A 23864-nucleotide genomic window follows, 5' to 3' on the forward strand; every position below is an offset into this window, starting at 1 on the left:
CCATGGTAAAGTGATTTATTGAAGACTTGTGCTTTTTTTTTAAATAATAAAATATCACTGAGAATTGGCAAGTGAAACTACTATTTTAATCATCAGTAGTAATAGCACTTGTTACATAAGTGTTACAATCGTACAATTTTGAACGCTAACTATTTTTCAATAATTTGGAATTACGAACGTCGCATTAATGGTGGAGGCGCTTGGTGATTAATCACCATGCCAGCCATGAATGAATACCACCCACAGAGAGAACCGTCGTGTTTTTTTTTTAACATGAGACTGATACTGATCGCCTGCTGTTGTGAGCTCCTACACGGTCGGAAAGGGTGAGCGCAAAGCAAGGATCCCATTTTCCCAAGTTTGCTGCAAACTTAGATACTCAGTGAAAATTTCGCGCCGCGAATCTCGACTCGGCAGCAGTAGTGACAGTAGGCTACTAGATTCGATCGCAGTCATCATTCGATATTGTTGCCTGGCGGACGTGAAGCACCCATAGAACCAGCGCGTGAAAAATAAAATGATCGCGAGTTTCGACGGTGGAAGAAAACGACGAAGAAGTGTTCTCTGATCAAAGCAAGCAGCGGGAAAGAGAGACCGAGTGACAAAAATCTGCATCTCGCTTTCTTTGGAAAATAGAATATTTGCTCGATCGATAAAGCAACAAAATAGAAAAAAACGCTGATCCGTGGGCAACATTGCGAGTAGTTGAATCGCACGAGTGCGAAAAAAAAGAAACACCGAGTACTGTGGAATTAAATCCGTTGAAAGTGCGTAATTGTCAGTTTACCAAAAAAAAAAATGCACGTTTTTGCATGAAAAGAAAAAGTGAAAAGTACTCCAAACTGTGTTAGTGTAAGCTGATTCTCACATGTGCGTTTGTGAGAATGACTATGAAACTATACGAACAGTGTGTTCATAAACACAGCACACGTGCATACGCACACAGCTAGCCACAAGTGGAGTGGAAGAATTCACCAATTTCGCAAACGCTCATTTTCCCATCACCGTTTGTTTCGTGGGGCTGTTAGGGAAAAGAAATCGAAGAAAAACATAACTAATCTGCGACAGCCGGACTTAACGGCTGCGGTAGAAAAAAATAATACTTTCAAAATGCAGCAAACTGTTGCCGCCATTTCGACTAGACTATGATCGAAGAAACAATCAAAAGGCCATTCCTTTCAACAAAACGTGCACCATGTTTCGCTTCAGTCTATCTTGGTTACCTCTTTCGTTAATAGGGCTAAAGCGCAATTGTTGACGTAGAAATAAAAAAAAACTATATCTTTAATCAACAAGAGAAATTTGTGATTATTAAGATCACTTTTGTTCTCTTGAAAATGATGTTTTCTGCTTAGTCTGTCGTCACACTTTGCTGATTACATCACTAGGCAAATCGTTGGTCTAATCCAAGTAAGCCATGTCAAAGATGGCGAAAGGAATTTGTGTTGTTTGAAAATTGGGTGACAGGATCGGAGCTTGTGTTCCCTTCACCCGGCATCAGTATATTTAGTAAGTGCCACTGCTATAGTCAAACCGGGCTATATGGTTAATGTGCAAAAACTCAATCATCTTTTACACGGCGGCGGTAAGGCACGATTTTCTGAAGTTTTTGTTTCCAAAAATAAATACGTGTGTATGTAGATATTTGAATAAAAAAAAAATAAGAAGCAATGTATTTATTTCGTTATAATTTGGAGCACCGGTTGGTGTCCGGTGTAATGGACTCGCCCTCCTTCTAGCGGAGACCACGATGGAAGTGGTAATCAAGTTGACATGTTGGAATGTGCTTTATAGAGCGATTCGGCGTCGAACACCGAGAATGGTTGTATTTTTTAAAAATAGCTACTCTGAGTGCCGTTACAAAGTCATTGGCAAACGTAAATTAAATAGTGTTCACCGGTTACACAGAATCGTATGTGGATTTCAACTGATTATAATTGGGTAGTTTCGAAAAACAATTCTAATCTAGAAATTTTTTAAAGGAAATGAAAGATTGTTAAAAATACGTAATCGAACATTTTTTTACACTTTTTTGTAGCCAAAATGATAAATGGAAAATATTTCCACACCTTCATTGACCAACCTTGACCCCTATCCCTTTGCTGCGAAACTGTCAAAAATGCTAACCCATGTGGCTAAATTCACTGCCAGGGAAGACCGATAGTGTCAAACGAGGACGTCTTTACATTTTCGTAAAAAAAATTAAAACTGTTCTGATGTTTGGTGCATATTTAAAACTCAAAAAGATGACGATTTATGTAATAAAAGAAGACTTTTAATCTACATTTATTGACTCAACCTATATCTATTACCTACCTGCCGTTCTACACATAATTGTGCTATGTTCTATTGTATTCCTTATACTGCGTGAAGCTTCAGCTGGTTTCTCATTCAGCATTCGTCCTACATGTCCAATAGGGCATAGGATTTTTTTTTTGAATTCTCAAAGCTTACCCCCCCCCCCTTGACAAATGTCAAAGAAGCTCAGATGCCAAATTTCACATCATTTGGACAATGCTAGACCCCCGCCCACTTCGCTTGAATTTTTTGAAATTGATGCAATGGGAAAATATGGAAAAAATTTAAATGCTATAACTTTTGAAGTAGCAATTAGAAAATTACAATTTATACCACTATTTAAAGGAAATAACCTTAGTATTTGCATGGGGATATTCCTGTTTCTAAAAAATACGGGAAGGTGGGATACTCGGTCATTTTGGCGCCAGATCTCCTATTTTTATTTTTTTTGCTTCGTGATGCAAATCATACATATTGTGCAGTTTTCCTAATGTAAAAAATCTCAGAAATCGAATGGAACCTTTTTGACCTTTATCCGAATACGAAAAGTTAGAGTTATAGAGCCTTTTGTAATTCATATTAAATTTTATCATTTTCTCGTGTATATATATTATTCTTCAATCAATTTTCACAAAATGTATCTTATTGAACGTGTAAAATTCTTAGGAATACAACAAAAATTGGCGTTGGCGGTAAAATTCAGAAACATCAAATTTCTCACATTAACTTTACAAATCACATTTTTTCATTAAATGTCCTAATACCTCAACTTCCCTTATTTTTCCAGGATGGAAATTTTTCTCATGTGATCCCCAAGCGTAATTTATACTAAAAATAGTAAATTAAATAAGAATTTGGTTGTTAAATGGAGTTAATATGTGCGATTTTATGATAAAAATGTGAAATTCAGACTATATGTCAAATAATTTGATGTTTCTGAATTTTACCGGTAACGAATCTATTTTTATTTTGTTCCACATTCGACAAGGTACAATTTATGAAAATTGAGTGAAGAATAATAGAGATATATGGCTCTAGCATATAATATACCACTTAGTAATATAATGTAAAAATACCTAATTTTACCCCATTTGTTACTGTACTGCGCCAAAAATGCGTAAATTGAATTTATTAAAAAATAATCAATGAATTTAAAAAAAAACAAAAAAAAAATTTGCAAATAAACATTTATTAAATGCACAAATAAAAATTCACCAAATTATCCCCACCAGACATTGCATTTATCACTCTCATATGAGTCCTGATAATTCACTATCTCGACAATACAAACTCACATTCTCACATGAAAAGTTATTATCACTAATACAAGTTCTCTGAATAAATGTAACGCGCGGTTTCTCCAAACAAATACATCCAACGGATAATGAGTTAAAGCGTTTATCATGATCAGAGCCGTGGTCTTCTCGTGCCCTTGGCGTAACCTGAATTTTGCGCTTCTTTCATGTTTACTTTGGCTTTGTTTTTCAGTTCGGCTTTTAAACAATAATTTGTATACATTGAAATAACACACTTATATTGACTTCTTTTATGACCTATCCTCACTTAGTCTATAAAGCAGAACAAGATTTTTGTGCTCTCCTAAGGTTGGCATCCTAAGTCCACCCATGTCGCTCTAAGGGCCTACTTTTTAAAGAGTATTATAACGCGGAAAACCGAAATACCCTAGCCTATTTCAGGGACACAACAGTTTTAAAAAAAAATCAAATGAAAACTCGCTGCTGATTTATCTGCAACATCATTCGAAGTCAGATTTTTGTAGGTTATGGGCGGAGCATTTTTTCGAGAGTCTTTGTGAAATCATTTTACGCGAGGTATTTGAAGGCGACGACAGAGGAATGTTCCGGGAAATTATACGTGCACGGAAAAAAATTGTTCCCAAAATCGTGAATAAAGTGCCATGAATTCTGGAACAATCACGTTTTTACGTTACGAATACAGGACCATGAACAAAAATCATGGCTTTCATAATTACGTTTAATTTCCCTTCAGTAACGTCCGCATAACACTTTCATTAGTAAAAATATTTGTTTTTGTTTTGGGAACTTCAGTCACGGTTTCGGCCAAGTTATTTCTAATTCGGTTCTCAGTACGCAAACTAGTTCACAACTTTAAGAACATTATTCATAAAATCAAAGATTGACTCATGATTTTTTTCACAATTCATTATATTATGGCTATTTTTTCGTGAACTATTTCACGAAATTCGGAATTTTATTCATGAATTCCCACCAATCCTCGTGAACTAATTCATGATCCCTAATATATTGGTCAGGGTCTAATATCCGTGCTCGTGAAATAGTTTCACGAAATCATAAAATATTGTTCATGTATTCGTGAACTAGCTCATGATTCCTTACATATTAGATACGATACAATATCCGTGCACGTGAAATAGTTCACGAAATCATGAAATATTATTCATATATTCGTGAACTGATTCATGGTTCCTAATATATTAGTCTCGATCCAAAATCCGTACTCGTGAAAAAGTTCACGAAATCATAAAATATTATTCACGTATTCGTGAACTGGTTCATGATTCCTAGTACATGATTTACGATCAATCTAGTATCTATTTGCGTGCTTGTGATATTTAGAAGATATCACTAATCATTTACAATTTCATGCAACATGGTAATGAAATTTTTACGTGAACTCTTTCACAAATTTGGAGTATTATTCGTGGAATCATTTTGGTTCCATTCACTTTTTCATGAAATACCCAGCTGCTAGCGACCAGTAATATGTATGAGCAGTAGATATGAAAAAAAAACTATTGGGACCTCGAACATCGTTATTCATTAGATAAGATTCATTGTGATGTCCGGACAGAAAACTAAAACCGCACTGAGAACCCCAAATAGTGTGCGTGATATAGTTCACAGAACAAGATATCGCGAATGAGTCTTATTTTAATGATGCATATTGTCACGTTATTCTGAGTAAAAATACCGTTCGTAACCAAACAATAATAGATCACGATAAAGCAAAGAGAATTTACGAATACCATGATAAAACTGCTGATATCATAAAAATTAGCTACATTAATCTTTGAAAGTAAGCTCTAAAATAACATATCATGAAAATAAGAACAGAAATTACGAAAATCGTGATTCATATCCTGAAATCATGAACACAAGTCACCCAACTAGTGACAAAAAAATCTAAAATCGTGACTAATATCCTGAAATCACGAACACGAGTTGCTCTATTCATGACTAAAATATCTTGATAACATGAACAGAAGTTGCAAAAATTGCGACTAAGATCCTGAAACCATGAACACAAATCACACAGCTCGTGACAAAAATATTTAACATCGTGACAAAGATCCTGAAATCATGAACATGAATCACTTTACTCATGACTGAAATATCACGATAACGTGAACTTTAATCCCGCTAACGTTATGAGAATTCACAAGACTCGCGAATAAGCTCATGAAATCATGAACAACGTTTGACTGTCGTCTGTGTATTCCCAATTCATGAACAAGAATCACTACAAAAACTAAACACATCCAGGGAACAACAGTAACCCAACCAAACATTATAATGTAACGCCATGTATATATTCGGGGCGAACTGGTTTTTAGAAAACACAAATAGTTTCATGAATACCAGGTTTATTATTCATAATTTGAGGAACTTGGTCACGGTTTTCGTAAATCGTTCAGTTCACGAAATCGTTCATGAATTTATGAAAGGATTTTTTTTCCGTGTGTAGATCGGTTTACTAAGCTTGATGATTTATTAGGGAATTAAACCCACCCATCACACAACAATACAAAGGATTTAGTTGAATATTTGCTCCTTCAATACATCGAGTTAAGATATTATTGCTCTAACATCTTCTGACTTATCTTTCAATTTATTATATCTCTAGTGTAAAAACCATAATAAATCTAAATGTTGATCGCAGTTATCTCTAATAATTTATCTCTCTCTCTAATTTCGTGCATAAATAAACTCCCCCGAGAAGAACCAGGTAAACCTAAAATGACTTTCGAACAAGACTCGTTATCCGACTAAAATCAAACGCATTGAACACGAACGGACCATATCCGATCTTCTTTCACATCATAATTCACTAATTATTCACAAGATTTCGAAAGAATTAACGCAGAAATATTTAGCTGTGACAGTTATCTCAAAATTTCGCCCAGATAAGCTCAGAATTGTGTTATTCTGTTTAAAGCAAGCAAATGATATTACTGACGACAAGCCTTTTGTGAAGAACTACTGCGTCTGCATGCCCGCTCACTAAGTTGAGATTGACGGTATAGTCATCGATTGAAACTTGAAAAGTGTGGATCTCTCTACAGCTCGGGGATGGCTAGTTCAAGGATACCTTGCTCCACTGAGCGAAGATTTTGAACGCCATTCGCACAGGACGGGGGGACAAAATCGTGTACCCCGTTAAACTCGTGTTGCGTGATATTTAGCGGAGTGGTTTTCTTTTAAGTACGTCTTCTTTGACAAGAATCGTCTCACTGAACGACAGTTTGAACCACGTGTCATGCATTTCAGCATTGCACTAATTACAAGCAAATGGACCTTCATAACAATTAGGGTCGATGTGATAGTTGCGCTGCGAATCATGAAGATGACTCTTGCATTAGGAATGCTTAAAAGTGTGTTTATTGTGGGGAGAATATACCTGATCTATCATCTCCCGTGCATCTAAGTATTCTTTTTCAGTAATACTAAAAAAGCTTCGTCAGTCACCACGACAAATAATACTCGCTTAACTCAGATATAGTGTGATTCTAGTTAACTCCATGAGGGAACATCTTTTACTGCTCTTAAAAACTATGGGCAGATGAGATGCCGCCAAATATAACAGCCCAAGGAAGCTCTGATACACAGCCAAAGCAAATAGCTTCTGATCTTAAGAATTTCCAGTACTGCCAGACCAAAAACCTCATATCAACAAGAAATTCAACTAGGTGCAGGACTGGTTGGACCTTGGTTGGAACTAGCAACTTTGTGATATCACGGAACTCCTCCCTGCATCGAGGATCAATTCTCACGGTACGGACTGCAGTTATATTTTAGGTGATAATTGATCTAGCTTACTTTACGATCTTTGCAACAGATTTACAGATGATCATATATATTTGTTCCACCTGATGTCTGGAACAAAAATTATAAAAATAGATTAAACGATATTAAAAATAATATTTCTATAGATACCCACACATTAATACTCTGTTCTCTGTCTATAACCATAATTGTACAGTGTTCTGAAAACCGTTTCATAAAAGTTTTCAACGACGACATTAGACTCGTTACCTAGATTGAATACAATTAGAAGATTGTAGGTTTGAATTTCTGGAATAAAATATTTAATTTAAGGGAAGTTGGTAAAATCGGGTACAAAGGGCTAATAAAGTCGGGGGTGCAAAAATGGAGGCATACAATCGATAGTTTATACAAATGGGTTGAAACTGTATATATTATCGATTCGCATCACGAACTAAAGTTGATAGAATATACTACAAAAAGTGACTAGGTGTACAGACGAAAAAACAGCGCTTGGGTTGATTCGACCGACCCGAACCTGAGAAATTTCAATTTAAAGAACCCGAACCCAACCCGAAACCTGTCGGATATGGGTCGGGCTCGAGTTTCGGGTTCAAAAACTTGAACCCGACCATCTCGAGTGCATACTCTATAAGGAAATGAGCTAGTGTTGTTAAATCAATTGACTTAAAATTGTGTGGTTGCGTGTGTGTCCAATTTAACAACAGAAACGATTTAATCGAAGCCTGCATCGCTATAATTATCATCAAATGTGAATTGGTGAAATATTCCACTCCCAACAAGGACTCCAGTGTTACCGAATCAATAGTTCGCATTTACTTTCCAGCAACAAAAAAAGTGCAGACAAGTAAACCATCATAACAGAAGTGAAAAACCACAGTAGAGGTTACAAGTCCGTACTGTGTACACAATTTCAGTCTAGTGTCAGAGCGGTGATATTTGTCTGTCCTTCAGTATTGAAACAACGAGACACGACTCAACAGTGAGCGGTTTGTGTACCTAGCTATATCACATCGGCAGTGAAATGATTCACGTGGATGAAACGGATCCCCTCGGTGGTAAGTAGATCCCGAAGATTATTATTAATAGGTTAAATAGCTCTCTACCAAGCAGCGACAGCTTGTTATTGAGCTCATGTCTATGACGCTAATTGCCGACCCCATTCGGTGCCTAATTTTGCCAGAAATTTCAATAACGCACCGCAATATATCTTACAACTACAATTTTTTTACAAATTTCACGAAAATAAAGTGGTTCGTTCAAATTCTTAAGTACTCATGATCAGACAGTGAGGAATGAGTAAATAAATACATACCTATCGGTATGAAATATTTGTACGCTGATTTCTCACCATCCCCCGAATCCTCCTTCAACCACTAAACTTAAAATGCGCAATGATCAAGTGGAATTTAAATTTATGATCGCAAACAGCACTCACCACAACACGGTTGTAGAAAGTTGGAAAAGTACCCGGCGTCTCCATCGCAAACGAGTACTGTTTGCCCTTGCTGGTGGTAGGTACCCACTCGTTGACGGAGAGTAGGAGATGCACGGGAGAAGCGCTATACTGAATGCGGCTTACGGAGGTGTACGAAAATTCCAGCAGCGGTTACGCAGTTGGCCATGTCTGTTTGCAAATTGACACGTGTGCGTAATTGAGTTGGAGGGTTTTTATTACAATGGCCCACATATGAAGGGTCGATGGATGCAATCTTAAAACATTTTATACTAGATGGAAACCCTAGGACTAGAGGATTTTGAAATTTTTTATTTCCGGCACAATGCAGGGGTACGGTGGCAATTGGACAGATCGGAAATAATTGGAAAAAGAGTAGATACTGAACACTAGAATTGGGGGTTTGCCAATTTTGGCTGAGGAAAAATATCTGGTCATTACAATTTGGTTATTTCTGGGTTGGCATTGGGTATGTTTTACAATTGACAAATTGTATGGGACGAGGTACGCTACGTGAAACAGTTCTATGGAAAAAAGAATGCCGGTGATTTACACGTTTAATCGATTATTTTGCTATTGCGAAAAGCTTGGGTATGAAAATAGTGATTACGCGCTTAGTCTACTTCGATGTGATGCAAGTTTATGTATGATGTTTGTAATATAACGGCCCTTAAAAAGCAGTACTGTTGCTCAGAGCCGTAGCGTGGTTTTCTGACGCCCTTGGCGGAGTCTCAGTTGTGCGCCCCTTTGATGTTTACTTTGACTTTCTTTTTCAGTTCGATCTTCTAATAATAATTTGTGTACATGGAAATGGCACACCTACTCCTTACTTAATTAATGTTCAACTATTGTTCATTTCATGTTAATTGCAGCCGCAAATCTTTTACTGTATATTTTATATCAGTTGACGCCAGATATTTGAAGACGATGGAGGGAGCATCTATTCAGAAGACTGTATATTAAGGTGCCAATGTCATATACGGAAAACAGGTGATCATCGAATCATATCAGACCAGACGCATCTGGACAGAAGTAGCACCTCGAAAAAAGTCTCTTTGCAAAAGTTTAGCTCAATCGGACACGATTAAGGGGTTGTTCAAAAAATTTTCGCCCGAAAAAAAACACAAAAGGACATTAAATTAAATGGCTTAGCATGTAATGAAACATCTAGATCTACTGTCACCCTGATTTTTTTAGGATAGCCTTTATGGAACTTGGAAAATTCTGGATTTGAGTTGAGACTAGGATTTGAAAAAGCTGTTTTTAATTTATAAATGTCTTAGAAATGTATGAAACAACGGATCTTGTACCTTTTCATAAAAAATGTTTTGACGAAGATGCCTCTCTAGTTCTTTCAATTTATGTACTTAGATTTACAAATAAAAATCAAAAAATTGTTGTTTTTTCGGATTGACACCAGATTTCGACATTTAATTGATTTTTAAAACATTTGGCATACAAAAAAAATACAAACTGCATTTCCAAAATCAAGTCCCGTCTCATTCCAAGAATTTTCCATGTATAACAAAGACAGCGCTCAATTTTTGCATGGGAATTTTTTTTCGAGATACCAACCAACCATTTAGGAAGATCATAAATATTGGCACTCTACCGTATTGATAATTTAGAATTGATTGGTGGATTGTTGATTACGGTGCATATCATTAGATTTGAATTACCAGCCCAAGGGCAGTCACGGCATTCCAGATAGCATCCACCCATCTTTTTACACGATTATACGAAACAAAGATGCTTTTATGATCTATTGCTGATTAAGTTTTTCACATATTCTTCGTTCCAGTTTCTAATAAAATTGGGTGCGTCCAGCCATATATCGTGTGAAGATAGATGACCATCTAATTACTTTACTGTAAAATTCAGACTTTTCTTTCATATTATATCCCCAGTGATTTATGTCTCTTTCTTCCTATTCTTCAGTTTTCACTTTGCGTCGACTAGGTCCGTACATAAATAAACTCTTCTGAATTGACCCAAATGATCCTAAAATGAATGTCGAAAAAGATTCGAAGTCAAAGACTCCGAGCTTCCATTTTAAATCAAACACATTTAACTAGGTTCGTCCGTATCCGATCTTCATTCGGATCAAAGATAGTTCACGAAGTGCGCCAGACGCAGAAATATTCGGCTGAGCCAGATCTCTCGAAAGTTCACCTATATAAGTTCAGAACTGTTGTTTTTAACGCGTTTACATGCCCGCTCACAAAGTTGAGATCGATAGTGTTGTTATCGATTCGAACTTGGCATGCGTAGATCCACTGAAGAACGGGATTGTCTTTTTCAATGACCTCTTGCTCCAGTGAGCGAAGTTTTTGAGTAACAATCGCACTGGACGTGACAAAATCGGGTATCTCTTCAAACTAGTGTCGGGTGACCTTTTGCGAGACTGCTTTGCGTCTTCTGCGACAAGGATCGACTGCATGGTCGGTTATTTGTGCCTTGCGTCATGCATGTAGTATTACACTAATTACAAGCAAATAGATCTTTGTAAGAATGAATTTTTTTTTCTCTCTCCTGAAAGGTCGCCAAATATATCTGTAAGAACAAGCGCTGCCACAAATCCGTGGCAAACAGCACTGGTCTGAGACAATTCAGAAGAAATAAAATGTTTCCAACGTTTCCAGGAACGCCACAAAATCCATGTGACATTTCAACCAGAGATTCAACTTAGTGTAGGCACTATTTTTGTTGAAATTTGAGTTCTCACCAAAGTATTAATGGTCTAATTGAAAAAAGGGATCAACGATACCTATATAAATTAGTGTGCGGTATCGAAGAAAATTCCAATGTACCTCAACACTATTGGCATTATGTACTCGAGAGTGCTGACAGATAGAACACCCATCATTCCGCCAATACCTGAGAAGTATTTTTTATTTGATTATTTGTTGTATCAATACCAACAGACCCAATATAACAATAGATCTAAATACTGGTCGCAGTGGTTCGTCTCCGAAAAAAGCCATGGAGATGTCGAAGAGCCGTTCTGGTAGTAAGGATTCCAAACAGCAGAACAATATCCTAACGTTGATCGAACGAACACGCAATAATGCGTTTTAAACCGGTATACGTCCCTGAAGTTTTTTGCTATTCGGAATATGAACCCTGGCTGTCTTGATGACCTATCCGCAAAATATGAAGTATGTGGTTTGAACGATAGTACCGAATCTAAGATGACTCCAAGATCCTTGACGTAAGGATGTCTTGGCATGCTCGAGTCGAACAGACGGTAATTGAACTTGATCGGATGACGTTTCTGTGGAAACTGGACGATTGAGCATTTGCTCGGATTTGGAACCATTCTGTTCAGATCACACCATCGACTGAAGCTGTCTAGTCCATTTTGAAGAAATTCGGTACACCTGCAGACAAATGTTTGGCCCCCACGAAAGAGGGGTTCCACTCGGAATAAAAAGTAGCGCGTTCGAGATCGATTTTTTTGTTTCGAGAGTTGTTCTACTGGAGCTGTAGAGCTAGGTTCTCGTAAGGACACCTCGTCAGAATCACTCACTACAATTGCAGACGAGACATGCAATGTCGCCTACTAAAACACTGCTTAAGGCCAATTTCAGCGGGCCGTGATTCTGAATGTAACATTCATTGTACGGTTCAGATATGTCCGGGCGTAAGGACTTCGCGATCGCGTGTATCATTGCGAAGGGCTCGAGCATTTGTACGTTAACGTGTATGATTGCGTGTGCGTTTGCATGTCGCGTGTGCTATCGTGTATGTAAGTTCGCATGTATAAATTCTATTTTATAACCGCGTGCCTTTCGTATGTTTGCGTGTTTTCTTGGATGATCGCGCGCTAACCGTCAATGTAATACTTAATTTTTGGTGTACGGTTCAGATGCTAGAAGAAAGTGAGATCTTCCATATCACTATAGTTCCCGGTCATGTCACCATGGAACTTGTTGTCTAGTGGATACGAGCTTTATTTTTTGATTGATTCAACTGAATTTATGGAGCCATGTTGCGAGGACGGAGAGTAATGATTTCCGGACGTGACCGGTTCACGATAGCGCGAACACGGACGTTTGTAGGTTCGCGTTTGAAACTTTGTAAGTGCCAAAACGTTCACCTTATTGCCGGGGTGTTATCAAGTTTGCGCGATCTGCGGGCGTACGTTGTTGATCGCGAAGGGTTTAAGCGTTCGTATGTTAACGTGTTTGTCACATGTGCTCGTGTGCATGTGAATTCACGTGTACAAAATTTGTAACCGTGTGGCCACTCACAGATTCGCGTGCGTTCATGGATGGTCACGCGGATCGTCATTTTGATATTTAGTTTTCGGTGTACAATTCACATTCTGACAGGGAGTGAGTTACCCCATATCACTAGAGTTCCCGGTCATGTTGCCATGGAACCTGTTTTCCAGTGGATATGAGAGCTTTCTTTGTTTAATTGGTCCAATTGAAGGCATGGATCTAGTCTGCTGATACCAAGGAAAGGAAATTCCGGAAGTGACCGATTCATGACCGCGCAAGCGCGGGAGTTTTTAGGTTCACGATTGAGACCGCGTTTGAAAATTTATGAGCGCTAAGACGTTCACTTTATCACGTGTATTTAACTTCGCGTGTATAATTTCGATTTTATAACCATATGGCGTATATTCTTGAATGATCGCATGCGGACCGTGAATATGATGCTTAATTTTTAGTGTATGGTACAGCTGGTAGAAGAGAGTCAGTTTCCCCATATCACTAGAGTTCCCGGTCATGTCGCCATGGAACGTGTTATTCGTGCAACTATGAACGATTCGTGCAACTATCGTCAGATATCAACAGTCTCAGTTTTAAACAAAGTTCTTGAAAAACTGTTGATCTCTCGATTACTAGAATTTTTAAACAAACACAAGATAATATATAACTTCCAGTACGGCTTTAGACAGGGTTGTAGTACCTTGATTGCATTAACTGAATTAATCGATTCTATTGCAAAAGAAATTGGCGGAAAAAGTTGTTGGCGCCCTTTTCCTGGATTTAAAAAAAAGCGTTTGATACACTAGATCACTCTATTTTGTTAGGAAAGTTAGAATGTTATGGTATAAGGGGTTTAGCCAATGATCTAATTCGCAGCTATTTGTCGAATAGGGTTCAATGCGTGTCTATTGGAAATGTATCTAGCTCGTATAGAGGCATCGAAATATGAGTTCCGCGGGGCAGCAATATTGGTCCATTGCTATTCTCGCTTTATATAAACGATTTAGGAAGGTTTAAATTAAAAGGTACACCTCGTCTTTTTGCCGATGATACTGCATTGTTTTATCCAAACACCAGCTGTAGTGGTATTGTGCGAGATATGGAAGATGATTTAAAATTGCTGATAAAATATTTCAACGATAACCTTCTCTCCTTAAAATTATCCAAAACCAAATATATGATTTTCCATTCATTTAGAAGACCTATAGCCCAACACTCTGACCCGTGTACTGAAAACTACATGATCGAGGAGACGAAAGTCTTCAAATACCTGGGTCCTTGTCTTGATTCCACACTTTCTTGGAACGATCATATAAAATCACTTGAAAAAAAGATCGCTTCATTATGTGGGGCTATGCGTCGGGTTTGTTCTTTTATCCCACAGCACGTGCTACTGAAGTTCTATATCCATTCCCTTTTAAATTACCTTGTATCACTATGGGGGCATGCCAGCATATCCAATAGATTCTGATTTTTCAGCCATTTAAACTTCAAACACTTCAAAATAGATGCCTTAAAATTATATTCAAGAAATCAATCATGTATCCAACTATCCTGCTTTATACTAATAATTCTCATAACATATTGCCCTTGCTGAATTACAAACAATATTGTATGTTTTCAATGCTCAGTACATCCCAATAGCACAGAATAACTTACGGTTTACTACAGGCATTCGTATGTATACCACTAGGCAAACCAATAATTTACAACGCACTAGGGCTTCCACTAACCTTGGCCAGAAACGCATTTCCTTTACCGGGCCAACGATTTTCAATCAGCTTCCTACTGAGTTAAGACAGATAACAAATCGCATCCATTTTGAAACAAGCTTAAAACGTCATTTGAAAAATACAATTAGTGTGTTTTTAATATGAACTTAATATAAACTGCATAAACTTGATGTTCCACCAAAATGCTTTCTTTTCATTTTCCATTTTCTTAGAATGTTAATATTTAAATTTAAATTTAGTTTAAATGGCTGAAAAATCAAAATCTATTTAATATTAATACTACAGCGGGCCCCTTAAAAGGAATATCGTTCCACGTGCTCTTTGTAGCTATTATTTGTACATTATACTGTAATGTTTGTGCCGGTTACTTTCACGTGTTAATTTTTGTTGACCTTTTTTGTACGCTGAGAACTGATGGGTCCACTACCAGGGGGCTCTCTTTGCGAGCCTTTTGGTGTGGGGGTGAGAGGCGGGCTTTTTTTTAAAAAAGGTTAGAGTTCCGGACGTGACCGTTTCATGATCGCGCGAGTGGTGGGTTAATGCGTAAGTATGTGTCGAAGGTTGCAATTGCATGGTTGCGTTTGTGACCAGGTTTGTGTTATCGCGAACACCACGAGCGTTTGCACATTTGAATCTAAATGAGTAGGGATATAGTATAGAGATATAGTAATAAAAGGAATCATAACATGCCAAATAAAGAAAAACAGTGCAAAGAGGTTGATTAGATTGACCGATACTATTTTGATATACATGAGTGATGGAAAAGCAAACTAATAGAAGTACAAAAGAAACAGACTAGTAAAGTAGAATCGAAAAAACACATGTACCATGCAATCAAACTACTTTAACTTGTCTAAATGCAGCAAAAGTTGTTCATTTGCCATTAACAACAATTGCATTCTGCTAGAATTTCATCGTGCTATGCTGACCGGAAATGTATGATTCACGTGCGTCGGTAAATTGATTGTACCCTAATTTATCCAATCCAACATTTCCGAATGAATAGAATCGAATTCACAAATTGAACACTGGAAGTATTCGCCACTATTTTATCATATACGCAAGTTCTTCATCCATTCTCTGAGCCAACTGTCACAAATACTCAGACGAACACATACACAGATAGACATACGACTAGCACATAACAATTGTACACTAGTACTAAAAACTACTATTATTACAAAACGACAACTTATAGGTTTCTACTTATGTATTTATTAAATTAATTGAATTATTAAATTAATTTAATTAGCCTGTGCACGATGACAAAGTCGACCGCTAAATGGACAACACAATGACCCCCACTGTGAGCCGCGTCCACCAACACTACCATTAAACTGTGGAACAATGTCATCAAACACGACCCACAGCAAACGTCAATCTACGCCGACCCGCCAGCCGGCCACACCAGCGCACACAGGCTAGTGGTTGAGCGTTAATATGGGCAGACGCAGAGTATGAAAAAAGACAAAACATAAAAATGGACCATAAGCCCTCTCGGATTCCTCAATGCACCACTATCGAGGCGTAATGCAATAACCCTCATAAAGCCAGTCTGTCAGATGTTTTGTAGCAGGGATGCACGCAATATGCTATGGAAGGATATCATTGTTCAAGCGATTTGCTACTAAAAAGTATGAAACCTTTTTAAAATATATAAGTCGTCCTTCGAAAAATTTCGGAATTCCGGAAATAAGAAAATTCCAAATCTCGGGATTTGCAATTTATTGGAAGTATGCCAATGTCCGGTTTGATAATTCTAAGACAAACCCCGTCTAATTCTAATCTACCGCATTCAACATTATTGCAAAGATATCTAGAGTAATCTGATGGAAAACTAATAAATTAAAAAACTTTCATTACTGTGACTTCGATGCGACATTTATCGATTCCGAAAATTTTCTCGGATCCCTCTCCTCGTGCATTAAAATTGTAATTGAAACAAGATGCCCAGTGATTATCGCATATTTTTCCATTGCCGTTCAAATACTTAAATGAACAACAAAAACATGAACATATCCGGCCGACTGATTTTTCATTGCATGACAAAAAAAAGGAAAAGAACGTCGGGTAGCAGGGGGTATTTTTACTTATAAACAAATTGTCTATCGTACTGCTTCTTCCTCTGATTCCTTCTAGCATCAGCACTCTTCTCGCTACTCTGTTGTTATTTTTAGCGACCACTGGCTTCCTTTTGCAATTCAGCAGTCGGTGTCGGTTTTTCTTGGACCTGTCTCTCCTCCAAGATGCTGGTACCGCCACTGACTGGCCCACCGTCATTCGTGTTTTTTCCCTCAACAGCATCTCATCAACTCATCGATTTGCCTTGTCTCAATGGCGGGACCTGCTTGGAGCGGGAGGCGGGAGCACCAAGAATGGAAGGGGAAAATATTCGAAAGACAAATTTAGTATTCTTAGATTTGTTTTCCACCCAGTGGCCGTGTGTAGTAGGTATTCTTGAAGGCGTCATTGAGTATAGTCGGTGAACTGAAACCAGCACGGAGTCCAATGTTGTTCAACAAACGATCCGTTTAGTACTGGTGACGGATGAGGTGTGGAAGGGCTAACTACCTTTGCTGTCGAACCGATGAACACGACAACCGCGTGAACGAGGATCTGCTCGTTGGCGCTCTTCTTGAAACTAAGGCCAGACTTTGACCTTGCACTTTTAACTAAAATACCTTACATTTACACACTAACGACCGTGTAATATTGGTGTGACTGGCTGGTATAGTCTCGTACAAACGTCCATACCGATGTAAGAGATACAACAACACGCGCACAGCTCATTCTTCGATGCGTTCCCGTTTCTCAAGCCAAACCTGGGTGAATAAAAATATACCTTTTCGCACTTTTCTCCCGTGTGTTCCGAACAGTAGACGGGGCGATTAATTAGCATTTTCCTGGTGGTCGCGGTAATAAAAATAATCAAGTGCATTGCATCCGCACTGGCGCAGCGTCGGGGGTGGTGTCGATTCTTCGTTGAGTTGCCCGCGGCCGCCTTTGCTGCGTTATTAAACAGTTAATCAGCGTCCATCTGAACGAGCAGCAGTTAGACTATGCCAAATTTCACACCAGCGTAAAAAAAAAGCGAAAACGACGGACATATTTTTAGCACAAACACCCTGGGCCTCATGCCGTGTCCGTGCATTCCGGATACCAACCTAGTGGCAGCTATTTGGCGTTGGTTATAGCGCGAAATGTATGTTTCTATCAGTCGGATACCGCGGTCACCATAGCCGCCATCGTCTGGAAAAAGCGGATACTGAACGTCGTTAAAAATGCGGGATATTAATTCATGTCTTTTTTTTCCTTCGCGGGACATTAACTCTTTTTAATATATGATGCTGTTTGTAGCTTGGACCGGGTGAAAGGTCGGCCAACCACACCAAACCGTATCTTCGTTCGTACTGCGAGGGCCTGGACAGCGTTAACGGTACAATGTGGAGACGATTGGCTGTGATTCTGTACGGAACCTTGATTGATTTCAAACCGCATCCAAAATTCATGATTAAATGTATTCGTCACTTGTCATCTTGAGTGTATTTTTCTATTTCTGGGTACTTTTTATAGCTTATGACATGTTTACTGCATTTCCTCCCTGGCAAAAAGTACAGTCGGGCAGTTTAGATGGGATAATTATATTGGAAACGATGATCAATAACTTTGCAAGTAATGCCAAATGCAATTTTAAATGAAATTGTCAAGAGCGACCTTTTCAATGATATACTGGAGGAAATTTACTTACTGACAAACTCACACATACACCCAAAACATATGTAGTGCTATTTTTGTGCATACACCTGTGTGCAAAATAATAGCACCGGTCGTAATTAAAATAATATGATAGCTGATAATTCTCATGTGAACAGGACACATGTTAACTAGTGCCGAATTATGATGAAGCGACATCTGTTAGTCAAAATTAAAGTATATATTTCAATACTTTCACAAATCACTAAACGTCAATCGTTCGTGTGTGATCAAAATACGTTTTCTTGCGTAGCAAAATAATAGCACCGTTTTAAAAAAGTGTGATCATTTAGTTGTTTCTTTGCAAATTAAAGCGTATTTACTGAAAAACACATTGTAAAATGTTATGTGATGTAATTCCAAACAAAATTAAGCATGATTTTTATTTTTATTTGTAGAAAATGGGTCGTGCAGCTCATTGCACAGCAAAAAAATAACATTGCTTCAGATTAAACAAATTATTTAACAACAACGAACTCAGCAAGTTGAAATAGTCAAAAATCAGTAGAGAATAAAAAGAAAATATGATAAAATTGTAATTTGTTCTAAAAACTTCATTTAACCTAGCAGTGGTGCTATTATTTTGCACACAGGTGTATGTGCATTATTCTAATGCATATTCAGCATAACAATTGGTATAACGCAGTTTTTGGATTATTCACTCAGCAAAAAAATTGTACTTTTACAAAACAGAGATACATAGCAAAAACGTGCTAGACAAGCGTTATGTGCCGAAAGAAGGAGAGCTCATTTTGTCTCATCAGATCCACAACAGTTTGCCAATGACAACACCCGTGATTGCAAATAGCTAGCGGATTGTAAAAGTGCCAGATCATGCTGAGTGGATGATATCTCAGTTAACAATGAATCTTCGCAGATGCGTAATTTAAAAAAAAAACAGAAAAGTTGAGGTTTAAAAACAGTATGAGTATATACCCGTTATCGATACATATGATAAACTGAGACAATTTTTCCAAATTAAAGTTCATTATTTAGAAAAAAAAAAAACGTTTAAAAACGCCCTTCACAGGAACTGTTTTGCTTAATGTATTTTCTGCAATAGCAGTTTGAACAAATATACGTATGTAAACAATTTTCATTAAATAAATTTTTACATTTCATTTTTCCAATTTATAGACTGCTAATTAAACATAGATTAGAAAATTGATTGTGCTGATATTTTAGGTAGTAATCAGTTATTCAAATGATTAATTTTTGCGAATCCCTTGTGCCAGAACCAATTTACGCCTACCATTCACCAGTATGTGTCGTCTATTTAATCGTTGTTCCAATGTTTTCGATCATCACCTGTCTCGCGATGTCTTAAAACGATTGATTCGACGATTCTTGTATTAGTAACATTAGTTTAAACATTAGTTTCCCGTGATTTATTATGTTTATGTTAATGATAATTTGTTTAGTTATATGTTATATTTAATGAAATGTATCATTTGGATATTTGTCATCTGTTGGTACAAAATATGAGGAAGTTTTATGCCTTCTGGAGAGCGAGTTTGAATGAAGCTCAGCTCCAGGAGGGTTTTCCCTGCTCCCAAAATAAAATAAAATAAAATGATTACTGATAGCAGAGATGTTTCTTTCACCTGCCATACAATTCGGTTCGTGATAATGAAAAGTTTGATGTGAACATTATCATTACCTGTTAAATGCCTTGGTAATTTCCTCCGAGAGCAAAACAAAGTACAATTTATTAAAATTGAGTGAAGAATAATAGAGATATATGCACGAGAAAATGATAAAATTTTATATGAACGATAAAAGGCCATATAACCCCAACTTCTCGATTTCGGACAAAGATCAAAAAGGTTCCGTTCGATTTCTAAGATTTTTTCACATTAGAAAAGCTGCAACATATGTATGATTTGCATCACGGAGCAGAAAAAATATTACAAATAGGGGATTTTTTTTTCGAGTCCTACTGGAGCTGTAGAGCTAGGTTCTCGGAAGGGCTCCCCATCAGAATCACATACTACAATTTGCAGACGAGACAGGCAATGTCGCCCACTAAAACACTGCATTAGGCCAATTGTAGCGGGCCGTGATTCTGAATGTGATATTCATTGTACGGTTCAGGTATGTGCGGGCGTAGGGACTCGCGATCGCGTGTATCATCGCGAAGAGTTCGAGCATTTGTAGTTAACGTGTTCAATCGCGTGTGCGTTTGTATGTCGCGTGTGCTAACGTGTATGTAACTTCGCATGTATAAATTCTATTTTATAACCGTGTGCCTTTCGCATATTCGCGTGTGTTCTTGGATAATCGCGCGCGGACCGTGAGTCTAATACTTTATTTTTTGGTGTACTACTAAGATGCTAAAAGAGTGTGAGATCTTCCATATCACTAGAGTGCCCGGTGATGTCGCCATGGAACGTGTTGTCTAGTGAATATGTGCTTTATATTTTTTTTTGGTCCTACTGAATGTATGGACTTAAGTTATTAGGACAGAGAGTAATGGTTTCCGGACGTGACCGATTCATGAGCGCGCGAAAACGGACATTTATAGGTTCGTGTTTGAGACAGCGTTTGAAACTTCGTGAGTGCTAAAACATTCTCCTTATTACCGGAGTGTTAAGTTTGCGCGATCGCGAACGTAGGTGTGCGTTGTTAATCGCGAAGGGCTTAAGCGTTCGTATGTTAACGTGTTTGTCACGTGTGCTCGCGTTCATGTAACTTCGCGTGTACAAGACTGGATTTTGTAACCGTGTGGCATTTCCTATATTCGCGTGCGTTCTTGGATGGTCACGCGGACTTTTATTCTGATAGTTAGATTTTGGTGTACAATTCACATTCTGACAGGGAGTAAGTTACCCCATATCACTAGAGTCCTCGGTCATGTCGCCATGTAACGTGGTGTCAGATGAATATGAGAGCTTTTTTTTAATTGATCCAATTGAAGGCATGGACCTAGTCTGCTGATATCAAGGATGGAAACATCTGGAAGTGACCGATTCATGATCGTGCGAGTGCGGGAGTTTTTAGGTTCACGCTTGAGACCGCGTTTGAAAATTTATAGGAGCTGAGACATTCACTTTATCATTGGGATGCCATAATGTTTACTAGATCGCGGGTGTAGATGCCGGGGATGATCGCGAAGGGCTCAAACATTTGTATATTAACGTGTTTGTCACGTGTATGTGACTTCGCGTGTATAACTTCGATTTTATAATGACGTAGTGTGTATTTTTGATTGATCGCGCGCGGACCGTGAATCTGATGCTTAGCTTTTAGTGTATGGTACAAATGGTAGTCCGTTTCCCTATGGGGAAACTTGAGTTCCAGGTCATGTCACCATGGAACGTGTTATTTAGTGAATAAGAGCGTTACTTTTTTGATTGGTTCAACTGAAGGCATTAGTCCAGACTGGTAAAACATTCGGACGTGACCGTTTCATAATCGCGCGAGTGGTGGGTTAATGTTTGAGACCGCGTTTGGAAGTTTAAATATGCCACGTTTACTTAATTACCGAGGTGTTTTCATGTAGGCGAAATCGCGAAGGCCAGGAGCGTTTGTACAGTAGAGATATACTAATAAAAGGAATCATAACATGCCGAATAAAGAAAAAAAGACAAAAAAGACACAAAGAGCTTGACTAGAAGTGTATAAATTGAACAATACTATTTGGGTATACATAAATAATGGAAAAGCAAACTAACATATGTACAAAAGAAACAGACTAATGAAGTAGAATAGAAAAACATATGTAACATGCAATCAAACTCGTCTAAATGCAGCAAATGTTGTATATTTATCATTAACGACAACTGCATGCTGTTAGACTTTCATCATGCTATGCTGGCCGGGAATGGATGACTCGCGTGCGTCGGTAAATTTATTTTACCCTAATTTATCCAACCCGATTTGTCCGAATGAATAGAACCAAATGCTCACATTGATCACCAGAAGTATTAGCTACTATTCTATCATATACGTCAGTTCTGTATCCATTCCCTGACCCAACTGTCACAAAAACTCAGACGAATACATACATAGATAGACATACGACTAGCACATAACAGTTGTACACTAGTACGAAAAACTACGATTATCACAAAGATACAACTAATAGGTTTTTACTTATTCTACTTTATTAAATTAATTTAATTAGTGTATGCATGATGACGAAGTCGACCGATAAATGGACACACAATGGCTCCCTCTGTGAGCCCCGTCCACGAATACCACCAATAGAACAATATTTGCAAACATGGCACACAGCAAAAGTCAATCTACGTCGACCACCACACCGCGCATAGACCAGTGGTTTAGAGTTGGTATGCGCAGGTGCAGAGTATGAAGAAACATATAACAAAAAAAAGGCCCATAAACCCTCTCGGTCTCCTCGATGCATCACTATCGAGGCGTAATGCAATACCCATCTTAAAGCTGATGCTTGATGATGTTTGCAATACCGTCAAACCCCTAAAACTTGGGGAGGGAGTAGAGTTAGTACTGTTATTGAGTATTAATTGAACAATACACATGTACCATGCAATAAAACTACTTGGAATCGTCCAAATACCAGAAAATGATATACATTTCCCATTAACGACAATTGCATTCCGTTAAATGTTTATCATGCTATGCTGACGGGGAATAGATGATTGACGTGTGCCAGTGAATTAATCGTACCTTCATTTATCTAATCCGAATGAATCGAATGCACGAATTGAACACCGATAAAAAGTGACCAACGAATCCCAAGAAGGATTACCCACTATTCCATCATATAAGCCAGTTCTGCATCCATTCCCTGACCCATATGTCACAAATACTCAGACGCCCACATACACAGATAGACACACGACTAGCACACAATTGTACACTAGTATCAAAAACTACAATTCTTACAACACAACACAACACAACTAATAGGGTTCAACTATTATTTTTTTAATGCGCCTGTGCACGTTGACGAGGTCGACCGATAAATCGACACACAATGACTTCCACTGCGAGCCATGCTCACAAAAACTGCCGTTAAGCTGTTGAACAATGTCTACAAACACAGCCCACAGAAAAAGTCAATCCACAGTGACCCACCAATCGGCCACGCCAGTGTGCACAGGCTCTTAGTTGACTGTTTGGGCTGGTGCAGAGTATGAAAAATACAAAAAATAAAAAAGGGCCATAAGCCCTCTCGGTCTCATCGATGCACCACTACCGAGGCGTAATGCAATAACCATCTTAAAGCAGTTATCTGCCAGAGCTTCTTAAAAACTGACGCTGAAATATGCTTGAAGATGTTTGCAATACCGTCAAACCCGTCAACCTAGGGGAGGGTATTACAAATATGGGATTTTGGGGACAAAATGACCCA

At 38.1% G+C, this 23864-nt stretch overlaps 1 protein-coding gene across 10 annotated transcripts in view; it reads left to right on the top strand.

The window, feature by feature from the left end:
- Nucleotides 1-402: 402 nt before the first annotated feature.
- Nucleotides 403-23864, top strand: part of LOC131688617 (calcium/calmodulin-dependent protein kinase type IV) — a 48190-nt gene continuing 24728 nt past the window's right edge. For 3 of the 10 annotated variants that reach the window (XM_058972988.1, XM_058972993.1, XM_058972994.1), the window contains exons 1-2: nucleotides 403-767; nucleotides 8191-8422. In XM_058972988.1, the coding sequence (XP_058828971.1) occupies nucleotides 8389-8422 (34 nt within the window). In that variant the 5' untranslated portion in view covers nucleotides 403-767; nucleotides 8191-8388. Of the gene's footprint in view, nucleotides 853-8172; nucleotides 8423-23864 lie in introns of all 10 variants that reach the window. The other 7 variants (XM_058972996.1, XM_058972997.1, XM_058972991.1 and 4 more) reach the window with 6 other exon arrangements.

This window comes from Topomyia yanbarensis, chromosome 3 (genome assembly GCF_030247195.1).
Source record: "Topomyia yanbarensis strain Yona2022 chromosome 3, ASM3024719v1, whole genome shotgun sequence".
NCBI classification, from domain to species: domain Eukaryota; kingdom Metazoa; phylum Arthropoda; class Insecta; order Diptera; family Culicidae; genus Topomyia; species Topomyia yanbarensis.